Source organism: Paramormyrops kingsleyae, chromosome 4 (genome assembly GCF_048594095.1).
Source record: "Paramormyrops kingsleyae isolate MSU_618 chromosome 4, PKINGS_0.4, whole genome shotgun sequence".
NCBI classification, from domain to species: Eukaryota; Metazoa; Chordata; class Actinopteri; order Osteoglossiformes; family Mormyridae; genus Paramormyrops; species Paramormyrops kingsleyae.
In genome coordinates, this window is record NC_132800.1 from 32,393,797 (window position 1) to 32,417,816 (window position 24,020).

At 45.3% G+C, this 24,020-nt stretch overlaps 1 protein-coding gene and 1 long non-coding RNA gene across 2 annotated transcripts in view; one reads left to right on the forward strand and one right to left on the reverse strand.

Moving 5' to 3' along the window:
* LOC140588822 (uncharacterized) overlaps positions 1–24,020 on the forward strand; it is a 90,026-nt gene that overhangs the window by 36,274 nt on the left and 29,732 nt on the right. The gene's annotated exons all lie outside the window — the stretch shown is intronic.
* tmeff1a (transmembrane protein with EGF-like and two follistatin-like domains 1a) overlaps positions 2,557–24,020 on the reverse strand; it is a 55,617-nt gene continuing 34,153 nt past the window's right edge. Inside the window, exons 3-10 of the mRNA XM_023815646.2 lie at positions 22,263–22,392; positions 21,180–21,206; positions 16,488–16,584; positions 15,572–15,720; positions 10,032–10,079; positions 8,077–8,191; positions 5,964–6,125; positions 2,557–4,260 (exon numbers count right to left, since the gene is read on the reverse strand). Of these exons, the coding sequence (XP_023671414.1) occupies positions 4,176–4,260; positions 5,964–6,125; positions 8,077–8,191; positions 10,032–10,079; positions 15,572–15,720; positions 16,488–16,584; positions 21,180–21,206; positions 22,263–22,392 (813 nt within the window). The 3' untranslated portion in view covers positions 2,557–4,175. The remainder of the gene's footprint in view (positions 4,261–5,963; positions 6,126–8,076; positions 8,192–10,031; positions 10,080–15,571; positions 15,721–16,487; positions 16,585–21,179; positions 21,207–22,262; positions 22,393–24,020) is intronic.

A 24,020-nucleotide genomic window follows, 5' to 3' on the forward strand; every position in this document is an offset into this window, starting at 1 on the left:
CAATGAACCGCACAAGCCAGCCTAGTCCTGCCATATTTTATTTTTTTCACAAGATTGTGATATTTTTTTAAAGAAGATATTTCACGTAATGCACTGAGTGCAGTGGCTTGGAGAAGGTGTTTAAGGCTATAGATGCTGCTGACAGATAGACTCACACTGGGGTACTGTACTGTAATCCACTGCATGTATCCTAAGGGGACTTAGCAATGCTATTGACATAGAAGATAACTACACTGAGAATAGCATTCCTACTGCTAAGCCCACTCTGATAATACTGCACGAAACCTACATAGGAGACCCCATGGGTTTATTTTACCCTTTGTAGGTTTTAAAATATCCAAATGTCGCACCCAGGCTGGGGAAGTGTATAAAAACTTGATGCGTCGCAGTGATAGACGGATTACGCTACATTAGCCGTCGGCCGTTTATCTGCGAGCGCCGATGGCCCGGAGAAAATGGCCGCATTTTATTTTTTATTCTTCCCAAAGATGCACGGCCCCCAATTCACCCTGGCAGCTGGCGTGAATCTGTATGTTCGGGATGGCGGCCTTTCTGAAGTGATTCGAGAGAATCGCATTTTTATGTGCGTGCGAGCGAGCTCACGGACCTGGAAGCGAAAGCAGGGACACCGTGCAGATTGCGAATGGCAGCATATCATCAAGTAGGCCAGCCCTTGTCATGCCCCGAGGTGTCGTATCTCACTACATTATGTGATATATTCAGGTGAGCATGCCCGTACGCCTGCTTTGGTGTGCATGTCCTCGACTTCCCTGGCTAAGGCTACATTTTTGCGCGAATGTGAAAAAGTCGTCCCCGATGAGATAAAGGTTGCCTTCCCTCGAGTCAGTTCCTGTTTCAGAGAACGACGTCTTTTCCTCCCACAAAGAAGTGCAGCATGTTGGACTCTCAGTGATCCACAATCCACAATTAATCCTCAGAGAAGGAGCAGGGGGCTACAGAGGTTATAGCAACCTGCTTTTTGCCTGGAAGTGAAAAATGTATCTACCCAATACATTTAAAATACATACTATTTAGGAACTAGTTAGGAACAGACATTTTTTCAGCTTATTTCATTGCAAGGAAGCAATATATAATTAATGTTCGTAGCTAAGTCTTATACCATAGAAAAAAAACAATAGAATAGCAAAATGGGCATGTTAGCTGGGTGAGAGTTGGTGAGTTGGTCACATGACCCTGTGTTGTCATCGCGTCTATTGTGTATTTTTTTAATGTTACATTTTAGCAGAATATGAGGTCAGGGTGCTTGGTTCGCATGTCACACCGTGCATAAAAGCAGGTAGTTGCTTACCGGGGGGGAGGGGGGGGGGGGAGGTGAAGCATGTCAATTGAAGCCAACAGCTGCAGCAGCCCCCACAGCTCCGTCTATAATTACACAGAGGAGGGCAATCTCTCCTCATTTACATTTCAGCCCCCCCCCCCCACACACTCCCTGGCCACCACCACCCGACACAGGAGTCCGCTCTCCAGTTTATTTTCACACAGCCCCCCCTGTCCCCTGCTGAAATTCTACTTATGGAACCAACACTTTTCAGTAGGATGCATATTCCCGTGGGTGGGTTCCTGTGCTCGGATTCACACGAGGGAAGAAAACAAATCTGAGAAGCCTCATCCGGTGTGTGTGTATGCAAATGGCCCCGATACCACTCCGTGGCGTCCGCACGCAGATCCGCACCGGTGCAGCTGGCAGGGGTCATACACACAGGCCAGTGAGCATGCTCAGTCCGTGCCGGGTCCCCCGTGGTGATGCACGCAGTGGTGGCTGATGGCGGCCTCATTAATCCCGTCAACGGAGACCCTGCGGGCTTGAGCCGCACGTTAACGTCTCCTGAATGGGAAACGCGTGGCTCATGTCGCTCCGCTCTGTCTGCCTGGCTTCTCCAAAGAACTGACAAATACTAATAGTACTGAAATAAGCCTAACGAACAGCATAAATAAACGCAATAAATAAACGGAATAAATACCCGCCGTCTTTCCAGGGATGTTTCCGTGGCACTAGCCTGTTTGTCGGGAAGTTAAACTGTCGCCAAGGTTCGAAGATTTTCTTCACCCTTCATATTCCAAACAAGGTTTTACTTTAGCGGGCCATTAAAGCTTTTACCAATTTCCGGAGACTTTAAAGGCAACACTTCGGTATAAAAGTCCATCAAAACTGTGGAAAGATAGAACTTAAAAAATCCTATGGAACGAACACTAATAAAATATTGTAAATTATACACATTTAACAAATGTATGCATTAGTAACTAATAATTAATTAGATAATTAAAATCTGACAGGGGGCCAAATACTTTGTGGGTTCACAAAATATATATATTAGACATCCTACAGTGTTGTGGCTACTAAAATGGCCTCAAATTAGAGCAGCCTTTGCTTGCTTACAAATGAGCCGTTTCTATTTATGCAAATATAAATATGGCATGTAATGGAAGACTGGGTTGCGGCAAAGAGGAATTAATGGCATTATAAGTGTAGACATTAAAAGACATTATGACAGGTTTCTATATAAACAATATAAACAACCCAGCAGAATGCATAGGGACGTTAAAAAAAAGTTTTTTTTTTTATTTTTTTCATTGTTTGAGACAGAAATGGTTGACCATAAATTCCTACATGCAGAATATCAATAACGTCAAACAAACACATTCTACTCACATTTTAAGTCACCGCTTGATGGTTAACAACAAGTAGATTCGCTACTTTCGACAAACTATTACCAGATGTAACCAGAGAGACCCTCTTCAGCAGACCCTCGTTAGTTTACACAATCAGGTTTTAAATTAATTACATATTGATGAATCTTTTTTTTTGTTTGTTCTACCTTGAGACTATCATCATATTCAAATTGTCAGACGTATTAAGACGTATTTTTGTCCAAAAAGTTATGTGATTAAAATCTGATCTAAAGATCTTAAAACATACAATTTCTTACAGTCTGATGTCCCGTTTCAAAACCCATTTTGTTTTTTTTCTCCTAAAATAATTTAAATATTAAATGGCCTGTGTTGGATTTTGATTCCAATTATTTCGTTCATTTTAAGGTACTGCTTTTCAAAACAAACTCCTCTTTGACACCCATTTCTGTGACAGCTAAAAGATTAATGGGTCAAGACAAGAAACGAAAAAGAATCCGATCAAAAGATCAATTTCCATCCTCCGAGTCTCAATATGCTACAACACTGGGAACTGGAACGTGATAATGTTGTAATCCTCTCCCCCAGGAATAATTCACAGAACTCTCCAGGTGTGGTTCTGCAAACAAAAGCCTCTCAATAGACACGATAAATTTTTTCATACCTCCCTCACATATGCTGACATCACTCGTCACATGGTCCAGGGTCCTCACAAATCATACATCAAGACCCATTGAAACATTCAAACCAGGCTGGAGAAATCAGAATGATAGCGCCCATGTGGAAAGTACAGGTCTGTCCAGAACATACAGTACAGCGTTTAATTTAAGTTAAAACTACGTCACGGAACACATTTTCACAAGTCATGCGATATGCAGTTTCTACAAATTATACTCATAATAACATTAAAACAAAATAGCGAAAAAAAAAAAACGATTAAAAATGTTAACTAGTCAAACACAGTGTGTTCTATTCATTGGATTACATATTAAAGAATAAATGTAAATGATTAAACCGCGCTGGCTAACATTTTATCCATTTAAAACTGCATTTGGTGTTCAGCTGCACATCAATTGCAAAAAAAATTAAAATAAAGTAGTAAAAAAAAAAACAGAAAAAGCAAAAGAAATATGGAGAAGTCAAGAATTATTGTTCCCAATAAATAGTACATTCCATGATGCAGAAGTCCGTAAAATTACCGTACAAATCACGGGATACCGTCATAATCGCCGATAAAAGCGACCACCCTCAACGAGGCTCCGTAAAGAAAGAATTTTTAAAAAAAAAACAAAAACGAAAAAAAAGCCGCTTCATTGTCGGTTTCTTCTGAACAGTCTGTAGCTACAGTGTGCTCCCGGAGCAGGCACCCCTATGTCCGGGAAAGGGGAGCAACTAAACTGAACGATAAGGCCCCTGAAATAAATATCTTCATTCTTCTGTTTTGTTCTCAAGAAAGGAATGCAAAACAAAACGAAAAAAAAAATCATTAAAAATGTATTCCACGTGGTAAGAAAATGTATCAAAAGCTATACCATCCGGGAGGAACCATCGGAGGTAAAATGTCCGAGATTTTGCTTTTGCCGACGTCCCCTGTTGTTTTTGGGACATTTCCTGAAAGGAGAGAGAGAAAGAAACTCAGGTATCATCAAATCTTAATCTCCTCGTTTGTCGTTATAACGAAAACAACCTTTCAATAACTAGCTAAACAAACTTCTATAGCGAACTGAATTTCACCATTCAGCCCCTGAGCAAGGCCCTTCACCCCAAATGCACCAGGGACTATCTGCCCCCGCTTTCTCAAAAATGTATGTCGCTTTGGATAAAAGTGTTTGCTAAATGAATAACTTGCAAATATTATGCTTCGCAGGAGTCCGAGTCGCCCTGGAATCTGAATGATGTCACTTTGCTGAGGTCATGCCGTTTCCCTGACGACTACGCTATTTATTTGATCGCTGTTCAGATCATCAAGGACCATGCACACTGACGTGTTTTATCCCCGGCCGGGGTGGCTCCCTCTTTTTAAGCACCAGTTTCCGAGTGGATATCGCTCAGTGATTCTTCCATTAAGCTTTATGTCGCAGAGAGCAGGCTTTACTTCCACGCCGCTCAGCATTCAGAAAGGTGGGGCAGCCGGGCCTTCTTTTCCTCACTGGCCCGGTAATGAAATGGCCAGGAGCGTCTGACCAGATCCTTTTCCGCAGCGTCTCAAAGTTACTCCCAGGATTCTGTTGGCAAATGTGCGGCCCTCCTTCGAAAATTTAATTTGAAACTAAAATAATTTTTTCTCCCCTCTCATCAAAATAGTACAAGATGTTTTACTTTTTACTGCAGTAAAGGTCTAAGTCAGGAATAGGTGGACATTTAGAAAATGGTGCGTCCTTGCTATTGTATATCTTTACAGGAAAACTAATGGTGTGCACAGACAGTCAGTGTGCACTGCGATGTGTAGGAGGAATGTGACCAACGAGTCTAAGGTCCCAGAAAGACCTTAGGGAAGAAGGAAATGTGAAAGTTACACCTTTTTGTCGAGATGTCCGGCCCTTTGTGTTAAGTGAATGCTGCCATGGTGAATGAGTAATTACGATAAAATACAATAAAATAAATGATGAGAGCCAACCTGAATCAGAGAATAATGCCCAAATTGGACATCACCATTCATGCAGCTGTAATTGCAGCAATTATGATTATTAATTTGATAAGAATGGACTAATAGGTAATTTTTTTTTTCTTTTAGCCATGCATTCAAGGAAAAATAAGACATCTAGCAAGCCTTAAAAATCGGCTCTAGATGTGTTTAATGGAGGCTAAAGGGATATGATTAAATTTGAGACAACAAGAGACAACAGATGACCAAGTAAAGGCAGTTTAATGAGGTAATTATCCTCAGGTGGAAAATTCCTCCAGCTCTCTCTGTTCTCACCCCGATCCAGCCCCCGTCAGACTTAGCCAAATAGACCAGTCCGCAGCCAGTTGAGCTTTATTTATAAAAACCCCTCGATTCTGGCTGAATGACCTTGGAGTATGTTTTACCAAAAATAATAATCCACTCTTGTCAACAGTAATGTGTAAATGGGAATGTGATCGTGCACAAGACATACACAGTAATAGTAAAAGACTAAAATCGCACAGAACAACTGAAATGTACTAATTATTTACTAACTAGTGCCCGGTCTGTATGGTAATGCAGTTTCAGTTAAAGTCGTTTAAAGTCCAGCATTTTTGATTAAAATAAAACAATAAGAACAGTCGGTTTTTTTTTCTCCAAAAGTTGTGATGTGGCTCAGCCGCCCCCTCCCCACCCCGCTCCCGCCTACCTGGTGATGCACATCACCACGGCGACGATGATGGCGATCTGCACAGCTCCGATGATGGCCGCGATCAGCACGTAGTGCAGCTTCTGCCCACTCGGCACCACGTACAGGATGTTGAAGTCCTGCGTCTCGTCGCACTGAGGGCCCTTGTATCCCGAGTCACATCTGAGGATGGAGACAAAAACATTCCCTTGAGCACCACTGCCTCCCCCCCGCCCCCCCCCCCCCCACCCTGGCTGTAAACCACCGAGGACCAGAAGCCTTGGAAGGATATGAGAAAATAGTTGAAATTTCTGCAAAAAAATATATATAAATAAAATAAAGATTATATTTGCACACTACTAAAGTCTGGAGTGGGGAAGGTTACATTGATATTAAGAATGCTGGGTTCGTTCCATAAAAAAAAATCCACCAAATTATCCAGCTCTGGTAGAATTAGCTAAGATTCCACGGCCCTTCCTCTGGGAGACTGTTGACACTGTAATATCAGCGCAGGATGGCCCCGTCTTTTTCAAGCGCGTTTACAGGAGCAGAAGCAAAGAAAACACAACAGCAGACGTTTAAGGATGCGGGTCTTTCACGTTCTATGGGCGCCAGGTCATACGTTCCTCTTAGGGTTTTACAAAGAGGCTAAGAGATGAATGAGAGAATGCACAGATGAGGGAGTTTGCTGCTCCAGCGTTCCCCAGACAGCCGGCTCGCTGGAAAGGCAGCCAGCCGGACTGATAACGCACGTTTTCAGTCCCATTGATGTATTATAGCCACCATTATGCGCTGACCATATGTACTCAGTCTATAATGTGTAACACGGCAGCATTCCTGAGAAATGCCTTCCTATATCCACACTGTACGGACATTCCTCACGGCTGAGCCTGTGCCAGAGCATTCACCCAGTCCAGTTCCTTTCTTTCTTTCTTTCTACTCTACTTTCAGCATAGCTGCTTCAGGTTTTCTGGTGAAAGTGCTTCTATTGCTGGGGGGGGGGGGGAACAAAAAAATCAAGGTCTTGATTTTCGCATCCTTTCCCTGTGTTTGTACCTCTGATTTCTCCGCGCTGTTTGAAAAACATGCAGTTAGGGGAACTGGCGGATAACTGTGTGTGGCTTTGTGCGCCCTGACATGGATTAGAATCACCGACCAGGAAGGTGCCCTGTGATTCCTGGGAAAGATTCCTGCCTCATTCTGACCCTGTACTGGACATGTGGCTGTGGAAGTAGGATGGATGGATGGATGGATTATTCAAGTGAGTTACTCTGGAAATTATACAGCATAGTAAACAGTAACTGAGGGGAACACACAGTAAATAGCAATGTATAATTTGATCTGAACTTAACAGTGAATGCTGTTCATATGATCTAATTCCGAGAGTTATTAAAACAAGGCCACCGTCTCCTGGCGTTTAATCTCAAGCTTTGCTCCAATCCTTTTGATGATAATGCATCATATCTCAGTTAGGAGAAGTGCCAAGGGATTTTCTAAAGTAGAAAAGCCTCAGTAGATATACAATATTATTTGTTGCATCAGACATGTTTGAATTGCAGATGGAGCTCAGTTTAACATCTGGCAAACATGCTAACACCAAAGGCAAATGTGTTGAGATCACATTCTTCTTTAGCAGTTTACAATAATTATGATTTATGGTTTTGAAATCACACTGATGATCATGATACATTTATTTTGTAAAATGATCCACTACATTACATAAAACTGGGCTCTTGATACAAAGCTGCCAGATGTGAAAACAGAAATCTTTTCCTCCTAAAACAACGCAGAAAGCCACGGATAAAGGTAGTAGAAGGGGCATCCCGACTGGGGAAATTATTTTGGCATTTAATGGATATTAACGGGGGGAATTTAGTGATCTACGGAGAGCAGGCTGGCAGCTGTGAAAGAAAGGGTACCGGAGGTAATTCAGCAGGAACTAAATCCAGCTCTAGTAGTGTTCGTGTCTCACGATTCTCACGATTCTCACGATATTCACAGTGAAGGTGGCGGGAGACTTCTCGGCTCTGTCGCTCGCTGCGTTTGCCAGGTGACACAGAAAGGCATTTAACTGGGAGCCCCACGAAGACGGCACCCCCCCCCACCACCACTCGGCGCAGAGACGAGCACTCACCGACAGGTGGCGATGTTGTACTTGATCTCGCACTTGCCGTGCACACAGAAGCCAGCGTAGCTGTCGGAGCAGGGCGTCGGGTTGCCGGGGTACCCGTCATCCTGTTCTGTAGTGTCTGCGGGTTCAAACACCAAGGTCTCATCACAGACAACCACTGACTCAGAGGCTGTGCCCTTTACAGAGCTACTGATACTGATGCTGGGTAACCATAGCAACTTCACCCAACTGCACCTTCTATCCAACTGCATAAACTGTCATAAATGTCGTAAATTATCTCAATTATAATTGCCATTAAAACAAACATAGCAGCGTATTAAACATAATGGAGCATTTAGAATAAGACAATTATGAATATCTTGGGAAAAATCTTTTGCTATTTCTTAATAATACCATTTTAAAAAGTTGCGGGTTACTTAGAGCCAAATCGAAACTCCGACATGTTATCGATTTTCAGGTGCAGCCGAGTTTTAGGTGGAACATCCGCAGATGTTCCTGAGATCGGAATCGTAGGGCAAAGGGGACTTCATAAGATCACGAGACATCTTTGCTTTTGAAATAGTGCAGATGCGAGTCTGCCGGCGATTTCGCACGACCCGCCGCAACACTCTCGCTGCACGCACGCTAAACGATCGTGCATATCATTTATGATATTTATGAAGCAGCTACTCTGCAGAGAGTAAGAGCTAAATGACCAACTTGGCCCAAGAGCAGGCAACGGGCGATAAAGGAAGTGAATGGCAGCTGCCCCGTCTTCCCAGGACGTGTGGCGCCTCCTGCTGGCCATGCTGCTGTACCTCGGGGTCACTATGGACCCGGCCTCTGGCCCATAGCCGTGTCACCACACACGATTCCACTCCTAGAAAGCCTATAAAATAAATGCCCTTTCTAACAGGCCCGTAGCCAGAAATATATTTCTCCTCTCTGTAGATTTCGCCAACCTGGGGGGGGGGGGAGGACTAGGTGTCTGCTTTCTATATACATAAAAATAGCAAAAAAAATTTATGACCAAGCATGTGCCCTGGTTTTGGGGGGGAGGGTCATTATAATAGAGACACGTAATTTTCAATAATAATATTAATGAGCATGTTTGATACTGATTTTTAATGACTCCTTCTGGACTTGTCAATTCAAATATTATTTTTTGGTAATTCGGTGATACCTGACGTGCTTTCCTCGTATACAGGAAGTAAACGAGAGCAACAGGAAGTATTATAATAGCCGCGTAGAGGCGCCACGAGCGACAGAGACACTCCTCTGCTGTTTGCTTGCGAACCCGCCGGTCGGAAAACAGGCTCGTGAACTTCCTAAAAAGACGCTGGGTGGGGTGGTAATGAGCATGTGCTGCTCATATCCATCTCGATAATGAGCCTGTTTGCCAAATTATGTAATTCAATCATCGATAGCGTTTTTTTTTTTTTAGCGTTAATTAACTGGGAGCGCGTGAAACACGTTCTGCTTATTAGGAGCAAGGCAGATGGACACAAACATTCTCCTGGGTCACTGTCAGGGTTCTGGGTGTGCCTGGAACTCTGTGTCAGGATCATAGTGGGTGAATAATTCACACATGCTCCGATACGCCCATGACTCACCACTGTCGCCTGCAAGGCAGCGGATGCCAGGGCACTGCCCTGTTTTACGAGGGCCGGTATACGAATCCCGGAGCTGGCTCAGAACATGGTCGCCATGCCGGCTTGAAGCCCCACCCCCTGGAGCAGGTCACATTGCCTTGTAAAGGCAGGAAGCTCTGACACCCGCCACCCCCGCGTGGCGCTCTAGAGGGCGCTCACCACAATACACCTCTGAGGGCATGCTAGAAAGTAATGACACAGTGAGCCCAGAGCACAGGAAAAACACACGCCAGTGCGCCTGAATTCAGACTCAGCATTCGGACGTGCCTTTGCGTGCAGGCAGTGAAGGGACAGTTGGGCGGTGTGAAGTGTTTCGGGATGTCTTACCCATGATATCGGGCTTCGAGAGATCGCCGTCTTTCTTCCCGAACTTGTCTGAAAGCAGGGTAAAAGACAGTCAGCGGCCAGGCACTTCACCTCACATTTGTGCAAATCGGTCACAGTCGTTTCAGAACATGAGAATCGCACCACCCCCTACTGGCCATTCGTAAAAGCGCAGGGAGTTTATTTTCACAGAAGCTGGGGCTGTTATGCAAGGGGACGATGAAAGCATCACACTGGACATGGGGGAGGGATGAGTATATTATCCTCAGCGTGGCACACATGACCACACAGTCGGTTTCCCTGGCGATGGCGATCCTGCGGACAGAGGAGCCTCCCGTTTACGATTTGTCACAAATATGGATGGCGGGACAAAGGATCGCCCGGGGATGGAGTCGCTTCTGGGGCTTCAGAGGGACAGACGAGGCCGCCGCTAACGACCATGCGGGCACCGACCGCCCTTGGTGCTCACACTGCCCGTATTTAATGGCATGGACTCACTGCAAATTTCCCAGATTAAATGCCATTTCAAAGTTCAGACAAAACCAGACTGACGCCGGCCGTGGGTAAAACACAAAGGATTATTTATCCCACATGAATAAAACATTAAATGAAGGACATAATCGCAAATGTTACCGAGTTAACTGTGTTGTGGCATATAAACCATCAACCAAATGGGTACTAAGTGTGTCTTTCTCAGTGTCTTATAGACAAACACTCACAGATACACACACACACACACACACCTTTGTATCAATTCCTTTACCATTGCATTGTTGGGGGGTTTCATCGATCTCAATGGAATTAATGAGTCCAAATCCAAAACAATAAAACACAAAAAGAGGTGAAAATTGTCAAAGAACAAAAGACTTGGCAAAGAGGGCGTTTCTTTTGTAGGGACGTCCCACAAGCTCTGTTTCTCACCCACATATCGGCACAGTCTGTACACAAGAGGGATGTAAAAACATGTGTTTGGGGTAAGAATCACCTCCCTGGGAGGCTGATTGTACTATAGCTTAAAGCCAGGAAGGAAAGAGAGGCTGAATAACATAAACGGAACACAGGTTAGAGCAGGGTTCTTCAAATCTGGACCTCGATTCCAAATCCAGGCCTTGTTTCAAGTTCTCCCAGGTAGTTAGTTTAATAATCACTGATTCTGATTGGCTGGAGGCTTCACACCTGACTGACAGGTAAAGGAAGGCTGGAAAACCAGCAGTGGACCTCGAGCACCGTGATTTGAATAACCCTGGGTTAGAGTATGATCCACATAATTCACTAGCTACTGTTGTAAGACAGAGCCCAGTTTGATACACTCAATCTCAGGTCCCCGTAAGAAAGGCATGGGGTTTGTGACCCTGAAGTGAACTCTCAGGGGTGCCCGGAGCACGTCGTCCGGCCAGAAATCACTCCACCAAGAAATCAATGGGAAAAACGTTGAGGAATCAAGCGAGCGGGTGGGCACCGCATTCAGGGAGATCATGGGGTTTTCTGATGACAACACAGAGGCACTTTTAGAATTAGGAAGAAGAAGAGGAGGAGCTGTTGAGTCGTCCATCTTGGGAAGGAAATTTATCATTTGCCACATTAATTGAGAAGACTAGTGGGGATGGAAGCGGCGCAGAGTATTTGCAAATCTGTAAGTTACGGTTCTGTTAAAAGCCAGAGACAGAGGTCTGGTGGGTAGGGCTTTCGCTTTAGGACAGTCTGCAAAAAAAAAGAATTACGCAAACAGGGGGACTGGAAGGGAGAATCAGAAGCGACTAAGAGGTGGAAGGATGAGAACGAACAGCCGACTTTGGGGCCGGATGATGCCATGTACTGGCAGCCGAGACTGGAAAGGGGGGGGTGTGGACTGGTGCCCAGACAGGAAACAGAAGCGAAATTCACACAGACGCATCTCTCCATACTAGTAACAGACATCCCGGCTTGACGTGGCCCACAGTTGTCCTGATAGGCCGGGAAGACAAGTGGCATCGCTCTGCATGCAAATGAGGAGCGACGGCATGAGTAAAGCAGCCGAGGGCGAGGAGACGTCAACAAAAAGCTGCAGAGACCACCTCCCACCCGCCTCCTTGCAGAGCTTAAGCTCTCCAGGAGCGCCTGCCGCTTCTTCTTTTCCATTACGCTCTGATGCTTTATTTGTGCGGGAAGTCGCTCTGTACGATACGCATTGTTTGGAGAGAGTCTCCGCTCATCGGGTGGCTCGGAAGTCGGGCGGACGGCGCATCAGATAAAAAGATCACGGAGCACCGGAAAAGCAGGCATGCATGAGAGCGCAGACTAGGTGGGGGGGGGGGCGGAGGATGAAACGTTAACGTGGCGCTTTGATTGCTCGGGGAAGACGACGCTGTCATAACATCGGGGGTTATAATGCGGAGACCCTCCATGTTTGGTTGGTCACGCAGTATATCCAGTCGACGTGGGTGCCAAGGGGACAGAGAGAATCCTCTGGTGATGTGAAATAGCTGGAGATGCTTCTATTGTTATTTAACCGGCATTGCGTGCATTTTGAGGTCGACGTCAAGCTGGGGTGCGACGGAAAGCGAAAGGGAACTCTTTCCACCTGACCGTAATCGCCAGAAGCACAGAGGAATACTTTTGTTTTAAGAAACAAAGCGCGCTGCCAGAGGGGGTTGGTGTTCCTCTTGGCAATGAGAGCGGTCTGGCAGGTGGGATCATGTTAGAGGGGATAAGAGCCTAGCATTACTGCCAGCCTGGGGCCCCAATACTCACGGTGACACTCGCAACAACGCCAGCAATGCTGCTCTCTTCTGCCCTCTACAGGAAACAACGGGAATAGCCGATCTGCTCATATAGCACTCTTTCCCTGCAGTCTGAAGCAAATAAGCACCCCCCCCCGCCCCAAAGCATGCCACATAGCATCCATGTGATACTTACATGTAAAACGACATGGTGGAAAATGCTTTCTTGGCTAAGGGGAAGTAGCTCCCAATGCTATCTAAATGACACAAAACTGCAACAAGAGAAGCACTGGATCCAAGTGGTAAATTATGACCAATGAAAAAACAGGCCCCGCCAAAAGTATATTTATGAGTTTTTAATTTAGGTTGATAACTGAACTGTCAAGAACTGGTTGGTTAGGGGTAAAGGTCTGACACATTTGTGTATACAGAGCCCCTCGTTATTAATTTCTGCTATGTGGAACAAAGGCTTCGCTTGTGCCGCAGTTCCACAGTGAAAATGCTCTCTGACGTCCATTTGCTTGTGATTTATAGGTTAAATTATTCAGGATGGTCTTTTGAAAATAAAATATACGCAAGGTCACAGTGGGCTCGGCCTGAATGCAATAACGAAGCCAATGAGAGAGTGACTCAAGTTTGTCGGAAAGGTATTTTTTTACTGAGGTATTTTTGGTTTTTTATTTGGCCTGATGCAGATTAAAAAGTACGATTTTTAAAACTTTTATCCTCCACCTGTTTGAGCGTTTAATATTTAATCTGATACTTGAAAGGCGTGAAAAAGGACGAGATCAAAACCTGTCAAAAAACCAACAGCCGGATCAACCTGGAGCAAAATGCAGAGCTTTGACATATCAAAGTGAATATGTACTCAAAGAAAACTGGACATGGGTGAGAGATTCAAACTGCAGCAATAGCAGGCAAATGCATCACCCATTCATTAGAACCCAGCTGTTATTAATGCTCATCATTCTCCTATACTGAAGTAAAAGGCCTTATTGCATGAAGTTAATATGGGTTTGAGCTAAGGTCTGCTAATGCTAAGCTAATGCTAACAATGCAATTAATATACATCCTGGGATTTAAAGTTCCCCTCTGTGGCAGGAGTGATATGAACCATTCCTACCACCCAGGACCCGGATGTGTCTGGAAGACACCCCTGTCCATCAGTCTCCAAAACCCCAGCTCTTAATCTCATTTTACCTCCCTCCATAGCTTGGCCTGTTTCTGACTCATCTCTACTCTTAACGGGTCAGACATTAAGTTTCACTTTATTCTTACGTAATTCCTTTCGCAACAGTGGAGCTTAATAGAAGCGAGTGGCAATCCTTCACTACATCATCTATACGAAAAAACAAAATGGTGTGTGAAAGAGGGAATGAGAGAATGCCAGGAAACAACAGAGGAGAGGAACTAAACACTCTTGAGAAAGACAAGAAAACCTTTTGGGGTTCAAGGTCGACTTACTGCCCAACCAGAAAACAGAGGAAACCGGCCTGTTTTAATAAAAGCAAGGTGCAAACTGTGGTCAGCTTGGCTGTTACTTATGAAGCCCGAAGCCCGTTTGGTCAACTTCCCCAACCGCTAGAGACATGGCAGAAAGACTCTTACTTTTACTCATTGGGTGGTAATCAAAGCACTTCATAATCAGAGGAAGATGGAAAGGTTTCCTATTAACGTCCGCAAACCACACTGCTTCTCGGCGTGTCCTGAAACAAGCCGCGAGCCCTTGGCACTCACAGCAATCAAAGCTCACTTTAAAAAGGTCTTTCACTGGCTGGGAAAAAAAAAAAAAGCCTTTCACTTTTTTTTTTCCCCCCTTTTTCCATTTATTATGATCATAATGCATTATTTAACATGCACTTTCGTTAGGCTCTGCTGAGGGAAAAAGGCACAAATAAATAAACAGGATTAAGAGGCTTCATGGTCATGTGGCCGACCATACTCCATTCTAAATCCCGTTTTTGGTTTGAGCGTCACATGGAGTCATGTGGCCGGTAACCCGAGGGTAGCTTCCTCGTCAAAAACACGAGGCGATGTTTGCAGGTTCTTGTTTTCCTGCACCCTCATGCTTCAAACCCGGCGCAGAGGATCAGGAAACGTTACCTCAGCTAGCTGCCCAACTGCTTCGTAGCCGACAGGAAGTTCCATCTTAGAGTGCTCCCTATAAATCAGACCTTCCGTTGATTAAAAACAGGATTATGGCCTGAAGCCGGATTGGGGGGGGGGGCTAATAAAACTGAGAGAGGATGAAAGAGGAGTATTGGAGATGGACGAAGAAGCTTGGCATGAACGGATACAGCAGGTTTCCAGGTCAACAGATGTACATCTGTGATGAGGGTCACAATAAATTCTACATATTTGGTTTACAGTTGAAATATAGATGATTTAAACTCTACAGGGGGCTTCCCATAACTTTTGTGATGTAACTAATATTTGTGTTGAACCCCTGTGGGGCCGTTTGAGTTTCCTTAGCCCACTGCTCAGGGCAGCCTTTCACATCTTGGTTCCTGGCCCAGGAATATTTCACTCTTCATCCTGTTTGAAAGGCAAATATTCCTGAACCTTCTCAACAATCAGTTTCTGCATGAAAGAAGGTGAGTTTTTTTTGTTTTCCGGTCAACAAGGGAGATGAAGCAAAAGTCTTCGTTTTGTTGTCACGGCGACGTCTCTGTGTTCTCCATTGCCCCCAGGCAACATTTTTGGCCAATTATTTTTGTTGTCTACTGTTGAAAGTCTGATAAAGGTAGCCTTATTAATGTTTGCTTGCCCTTTGGTCTTTGAGGTGCTCCAGCCGTTTGTTGGCTTGCCAAACCACCCCCCCCCGAATTCCATTAACAGACTTACCTAGACACCTTCCAAGGTGTTTGACATCGATCTGCTCTTGCTTCAGGCAAGACGCCTCACGGACGAGGCAGGGGTTGTTGTAGGAGTTGCCGTCAGTGGCACATACAGGGTTCTCGTTGTGCCCGCTACAGTCGATGTTGCAGATGCACCTAGAACACAGGGACATTCCCCAGTCGTGAGCAAAAACAGTGGGACCCGCCCAGAACAAAAGAAAGCCTTTCTGTGTCCAGGCCATTGGTGAGTTCTTGTTGTTGGGTTTTTAGTGTTACAGGATCTGTTTGCCATTTGTGTGAGTAAACAAAGTGTTTACAAAAATAAATGGAGTGAATGGAAAGGTCATCTCTAGTAATAAACTTGAAAAAATATTTTCAGTGACCACTCTTCCCCACAAATAAAATATTAATATTTTCCATACAGAGCAGTATCTCCAGCTAGGCAAGCGATTCCATACCCTGATGGTGCAGTATCTGCAGACACCTGCCATGAGCATTTCATTAAGGCTTTCACAAGACCAGCTCTGTACGAAAATATGCATTTTAATCCTATTTAAACTGCTGCGCAGGAAACCGCAGGACAATATGGCCATGGTGAAAGAAAGGGGAAAATGTAATTCAATTACAGACGAACAACTGTTTCATGCGCTGTTTTAAGAAAAATTGAGCTGGGACTCTGTGGGTCCTGGAAGCTGTTCAGAACTCAGCAGAAACCCAAAATCAATACCCATGGGCTTGCAGGGGGCACTCGGTACCCGCAAACACACAATCTTTGGCCTGCTTTGGGACGTTACCATGCTGGGATGGGAGTATTCTGCAAGTAGAGCAGTAATACATCAATGGCGCTCATGAAGAGATATATATGAATTAATGATGACCCATCTGAGAGTCCCAGCTCCGAGGCAGAGGATGGCAGCGCTCACCAGATGTCCTCCGAGTCTTCGTCGCACTCCGCCCCGTATTTGCAGGTGCCGCACTTAGTGAACTTCTTCCCCGTTTCCACGCCCGATGCATCGTACTCTGCCGGAAGACAGGGGATTGGAGACCGGGAATTACGATTATGACTATTGGGTTTTTGGCTGTCGTTTTTTTTTCCTATGGGGAGGGGCTTTTAAGACCTGGGGGTAGAGCAAAGTGATATGAAGAGTGCATTCATTTGCTGTACCTGTACCTCGTCCCCAATCATCATTTCAGACCGATTTCTGTTCCCTGTGACTCAGGAAAAATGCTCCCAGACCCAACACCCATATAATTCTCTCACTCCTCGTTCAGGTTTCTTTCGTTTCCGGCCCTCTATCGTTTCCATCAATCCCATCTCCACTCTTGTCCTCAAATGACATCCCCACCATCCCCGTGTAACCTTGTTCATCTTATCACCGGTTCCCACCAGTATCCTGAGAAGCCCGCTAACAATTTCCCTGCCGACAGGCGTACTTTGGGGAGGGCGCCCACACTTCTCCCCTGCCATGACAGTTGAAAAGGGTCTATGTCTTTTTTTAATCCATAAATCGTATTACCGAGGCAGAATGAAAGGAAGGAGCACCAATCGATATGGAGGCTTGGCTTTTTTTTTATGTGTTATCTTCAGGAATGAAGACAGCTCTAGAAAGATGTAGAATCTAGAAAATATATTGTGAACTAGAAGCTAAAGGTCATCATTGAGGAAGTTTTCCTCATGCAGAAGCCGTGACCCACAGCATCCATCCTACACACCAACCAACGGCCAACTTTGACTCGAGTAAAAGGTCTACACCTTTAAGATCTGGTTCCTTTGAAGACACATGATCACTTAGATCATGGGATTGGAGGACAGCAGGGGCCTTTAATTCCTCAGAGGACCTTATAAATCTGGTGCATGTGACGTTTTGGCATCTTAACACAGACAAGTGTGGTGCCAAGATGCAATTTTACGCTGCATAACCCAAAGACTGCCTGAGGCTAGGAAGAGCTAACGAGTCGGTTGGGATTCAACCTTGTGAGACATGTTACAGTCGTGCCACCATGGAGTAACTGATGGGCTCCCTGATAACAGGTACTCAAGAACGAGCCTCAGATCAAGCATATACAATCACCCAGGATCTGGGCTCCTAAACACCATAGGGGGTTGCTGATCGTCTCCTGAAAATGCCACCATTGAATTAATCATTGCACAGAAACATTCCTCACAAGCAAAGAAAGGAAGTCTTCTGAAGCTCACTGCATAGTTGAAATTACTTTTCATCCAAGAAGGGCAATCACTGCATGTCCAAAACGGACTTTTTTGTTTCCCTCACATATCGGTAATACTCACTTGGCCTGTCAGATGCACACGCTGAAGCCGGCGGTCTTCAGCGACAGAGACTCTTATTCAAACAGAGGCTTATTTACACAGAAAACAAAGTAGCGATTTCATTATCCTATTGCCCCACCCAGGTCGAGGCTCAAGTGAGCAGCCAATTTATCTTTCGTGTCCTTTGATTGGTAACTCTAGAGTCTGTCGGTCACGGAGAGGGGATTGTGCCAGAACGTGCCGACGACCCCGTGGGGCAGGAGGAGGCGAACGGCACTGCATTCCCGCAGGGAACCTGAGCCGGGGCTGACGGGGCGGTAAAATCTGCACGCGGCAAGACAGGCCCCCGCAACAGGGGCGAAGACATGAGCCGCAGCGGTAATTAGGCTAAACGTGAGCTGTAAACACGTCGTCCATTAATAAGCAGTAGTCTGCAAGGTGTCCTGTCCATAATGAGATGCGCGTGTGCAGATTAGCATGAGGGATATGATGTCACTCGGCAAGTGAAGCACGTGTGGTATGACTAAACACGCCTCGAACCAGCGGGCGCAGTGGTTATCCTGGCAGAAAAAGGGGCCCACAGTGAGATTTTGAAAAGGGGGCCCAGAATTTCTAGCCACGCCCCCCCCCCCTGCCAGGGACATCTAGACAGAATGAGGAACAGGCAGATACTTCGATCTCTGATCACCGGTTTGTATCTGAAAGATTTATCCTTCGGTAACCAACTTTAATCACCGCTTTACTTGAGGTGAAGCAGGGTTATTGTGGTCTCAGACTCTTTGCTGGTCAGACGGTTATATATTCAGACGCTGATCGTTTGCTGTTTGGAGGTTAGGGCACTGATGACTGCAAACCCTGTGAATTTAAGCCAGAGCAGTCTCTGTGAAACAAAAGTCCAAGTGTTTGATGGGTAAGCTTTTGACACCATATGTCATGTTCAATGTTCAAAGAGAAAAAAAAAACAGTTGTAATGTTTACAGCTTGCTGTATAGCATGCAGTCAGTTGAATTGTAATGGGACATTCATGGTAGAGATGCATGGGCAGGCTGTCAATTTCACATATTGGCCTTTAAATCACTGTTGTCTCTGTCAATGGATGGTGGAAAGAAAGGCATTCGATTGGCCGGTCGTGAATGTTTCTGTCTCCGGTGCTGCTCTCTGTGTATGTGCCTTACATGAAGAATGACAGGTGAGCAAAAAGTTGGAGACTGACAATGCATGCAACTACCCATAACCCATCAAGGTATCTTCCACTGCCGCTTACCTAGTCCAGGTGACCTGGGGGGCAGATCCCAGGAAGAATGGGACAGGAGGCCGGTGACACCCCAGACAGGAAGTCAGACACCCATATGTTGCTCTCTAATCACATGCTACTGCTGAACTATCACCCTACTTTCCTGCCAAACTACCCGATCGGAAGTGTTGACTGTTTCACTTTTCTGTACCTTTCGCATTCATGCCCCGGATCCTTCACGTTAAGGAGTCGGAACCTTTTTGAGACACAGACTGTGAAAAGTGTGGCTCATACTTTCAGGCCTGGTGAACCTGCTAACGCGCTAATCCATCATAGAAATGTCCAAATTGTGCAGTTTGCTCAGTCGCCATCACCGCCCCCCGCCCCCCCCCCACGGCTCCCTTGCTTCAGAGCTCCGCCCCACGTGTTACGCTGCCTTCCATTGTTACCGCTGACAGGGACTCGCAGCTGGTGCCGCCCCTATCCTCGCGGCTTAATCAAGCATCACGCCGGCTACGTACTGCTTACACGGCACACAGCATTTAAAATCCTACAGGAATGACTCAGGACTGCACCTAAACACAGATTACACACAGGAGCACAAATCAGCCATACACACACCGTCACCCACTTCACAGCTCCGCTCATCAGCTTCTCGCAGTGTTTGCCCATCTGACGAAAATCTGCATGTAGCGAGCTGGCTCATCCCCTAAGCCAACACGGCAGTCTTCCGCCCGCCACCTGCACTCCCACAATGCACCTGGGCTCCCTTGATGCCCACGAGCCCCAAAGCAAACCGGACCACGCCGGGCAGAAGGCACCTGGGCTGCCAACCTGTTGCCAAGCGATTTGAAATCAGTCACGTTCAATACAGAAACAGCAGGACGTCTGTTGGGTCTAAACCACACTACAAGCAAGCTAACTGGCTTTAATGGGTATTTACTGAATGAAATTAATCAGTCCCCTGCCGAAGGAGCGAGGTACAATCCTCACACGCATGTCAACAAGCTACAACCAGCAGCCGTTAATCAGTAGTATGAATATCGTCACCAGCCCAGTTCCCAAAAACCCAATTACTTGAAACTCAGAACTTGGACTTTCATCCAGAACATACCTCAGGGAGATGCACTGCAATTTAAAGATCCAGTCGGTTCATTTAGAAAGTGCAGGATGATCACATTCTGATATAAAACCAGAACTGATGACCACTCAGACTGGAGAGGTGTGTAGCATGGACGCTGTGGATCGCAGCTTCTGCCTGAGGAGAACTGCCTCAGTGATGACAGTGTGCTTGTCTGCTTCATGTATGCCCGATTTAAACGGAGATCTATCGAGAATTTATATAGAAAAGTGCAACACTAGGTGAACACGTGGGCCTGCAGTTTAGAAGATGTCAACACAGACTCAAAGCGAATCTATATGGAGCTGTACATGAATAAATGTGATGTAAATTCAACATTTTACATTTATGACAGACTAAAGTCAGATCCATCAAAGCCAAATAGCAGCCAAATCATCTGATGTCTCCTCTGATGTTGGGGGGGGGGGGTCCTCATTAAGGATAACCTAACCTTGCAGCCACAGTAAACACTGGCCAGAGGGGGAGGCAGGGTTGCCAGTGTTGTTCTTGAATAGGCCTTCTGATAAGCAAGTCTTGCGCCGTGGAGGCTGGTATTTCAGGAAATGGCCTGCTAAAAGCCTATTATTACTCATGGCAGAGTAATCAAATTCCAGCTAGAGGGGGGAGTTTTTGTCATGCAGGTGGTGGGACGGGAATTAGATTATTCTAATATCTGCTTTCCCCTTAACGGAACTTGTACGCGAGCATTAACGGGAGACTCTGTATGTCTGCCGCCCTTTCCTTATTCCGGTGATTGCCGGTAAACAGTGTTCCAGGTTCATCGTATTCCGGGGGTGTTATCATTCAGGCATGGCCCCTTAATACTGAAGCTGTCACAAATGATAGCTGTGAAAGCAAACACGAGCACCTAGTCACAGCTAACGGGTTAGTAACGCTGAACACGCTAACCTGCCCCCAACCTCTAGACGACCCTTCTGTTTATCGACGTGGTCGCTTTAAGAGAGGGCGTCGACGGAAACAGGGCAACCTACCTCCTTCTCCCGAGCCGGATCCGTTATCTGCAAGAGGGATTGAGAGAAAAACAGAGAGTCAGTCAATGGTGTTGACTAAGCCCTGCCGCACACGGTATCCTGATCTCTGAGTCCCCTAAGGGTCCCATGATGCCTCAAATGGGCAATGGACCAGGTGCGACCATCTCCCAGACTCCTCTGAGGTGGGCTGAGATATGAGGGAGCAACGTGCTTGTTTTGGCTCAGATAAGGTCCCATAAATATTAGCTCTAGGCCCTTTTTGCCCCACAGCACAGAGCTTTTATCTTCTTTAATGGTTGGAAGTGTCTCCAGCCAGTGGTCAGGCTGATGCTCGCTGTTGCATTCCTTTAGTTTAATGGGAAATTAAATCCAAAGCTTCCTCAAACGAGTGAGAAGGAGATAGGGGCTGGTTCTCCCTGGTGCCCAGGCTATTCTCATAAGTGTGTGGGACTGACTCCCGACTTACAATCACATTTTAACAGCAACGCCTTAGGGAATTTACTGCCTTACAGAACACCTTTATGATATTTCCAGGGATAGACAGTGATGCCCCAAGAAGAGTTCTGACCAAATCCCCACAAGACTTGTGTCATTTTTTTAATAACTATTACTTGCCCCCCTGACAATGTTGTCCAGAATGATGGACAGATTTCTTGGAGACTTCATGACATTCCTTTCGATTACTTGGGTTTATAGCCCATTGCTATGGATACCCGGACCTTCCGAATGACTGAATAGTAATCAAAACCTAATAATTATAGCACGAATAATAAGAAGTTCAATATATTAATTAACTTGAATCACATAAGGGGAGTTCTGGAGAAACCTGATAACATACAAAATGGGATATTATGGGCTTGTTTATGACAGATTAATTGATTCTTACCAATAACCTTCTTTATCACATTTTTACAGGGCAATTAAGTAGTGAAAACTCAATGGAATCAGTAGATAATGCTAATTTATCTTGCTGTGACAACCCCTTTAACCGAAAAATCATGAGGTAATTTTTTTTTTTTGGGGGGGGGGGGCTACATTTGACTTCATCAACTTGTGCTAAGCGTAGGATGACGGTGTCCTTACCGGGGAAGCAGGGTCCGTCTGACACCACCGAGATGTGTCCCTGCTGTTTGCATGCGGCTTGCCGCAGATAGCACTCGTTCTGGTACGTGTCTCCGTTGGAGCCGCACACGGGGATGTAGCTCTTGTGGCACTGGGGCGAAACGAACACAAAGAAACCAACATGGCGTTACCGATCGTCTTTACCGAAACGACTGCCCGGCTCTGTTTTCATCCTTTGAGGCAATCATACTCTTGTTTTTTGTGAGAAAGGCTTAACAGGCTCAAAATGCCTAAATAAATTACTATAGCATTTCGTGGATAGTAGCTAACACTACTGTACTCCGCAATGTAAATCTTTTTGACCTTTTCCCTAATCGACACCTAGCATTAGCGATGCTAACCCACAGCCTGCAATAGCTATGCTAAACGACACCCAACACTAGCTATGCTAACGGATACTCAGTGTTAACCCATGACCTGCGCAAGCTATGCTAAACAACACCTATGCTAGCAAACCTAACCGAGATCCAGCACTGGTAATGGTACTCCTTGTGCTAACAATATTAACAGTACCCCGCACCAATTATGCTAACCGACACTTTGCGCTAGTGATGCTAACAACAGTGCTACTGACATGGTAACTGCCCCTGAACTAAATGTTAAAGTGTTTTCACTAGATGTGTCTCCTGACACATTACAGTTGCTTAGCCGTTGCTTCTATCAAAAGAAAATTACAGAGGTTTGTCTATTTTTACATACAGCAATGCACCATATAGGGCATCGACCACAAACCGTTGGTCGCTAAGTGCGCGTCCTTAACCACAATGCCACCTGCTGCCCCTGGTGTTGCACTGCAGACAGAGTCACCCACTGGACATTCAGCCTGGCATGAACCTTTGATCACATCTTAGTGTACCTGGTTGCATCATGCAGGACGCGTGACTGACATGGGATGTGCTCCGTGTAATATTCCCTCCTGCCTGCCAACAGACCTGTCATATGAGACCAAAACCTAAAACTGGCTTTACAGCTTGCAGAAGGAGGTAATTTTCTTCGTAGGTTTTCAATGAGCTTAGTTCCGAGTCCCTTAGAACTTAGAATTGGGAAATCGGCTGCAGAAAGGCAGAGATATTTTCACGCAGTGGTAGAGAATGATATTCCAAGACAGGTAATTATGCACACATGAGAAAATGCCATTTGCAACTGAAGTAAGGAGCACTGATGAGTGACATATAGCTCAGATTGGGGGAAACTGGTGGGTTAATTCCTCCAAGCCAGCATTTCTTAAAGAGACGCGGTGTCCCTCGGCAAATTTAAATGTGTATCTGTGGCACAGTCTCATCCATGCTGTGCGTCTTTGAGGCGTGAAAAAAAATCCCCTAAAACAAACAAAAAATATCACAAATTATGCATAGTATGGCACAACTTCTAGATATATCTGTTTTATGAGCTGATTATAAATAATCCTGCATAGCTAAACAGGTTCAGTCCCATTCAGTCCCCATTAATTATCCCCTTGGAGTTCTGTTGCTGCTGCCATTGCAGCTAGGAGTAATAATGATAATAATAATAATAATAATAATAATAATAATAATAATAATAATAATAATAATATCACGAGAAGCAGGACTGGATAAATGGCTGCCGTAAAGGATAGGAGATGCGGATAGGCATTATTTTAAAATGTCTTCTATATTTGGTTATATTGCATCAAGCATTCAGTTGGCTTTACCAATCTGATGCGACTCTTCTGAAACAGAGGCTGCATGGGTCACCAGC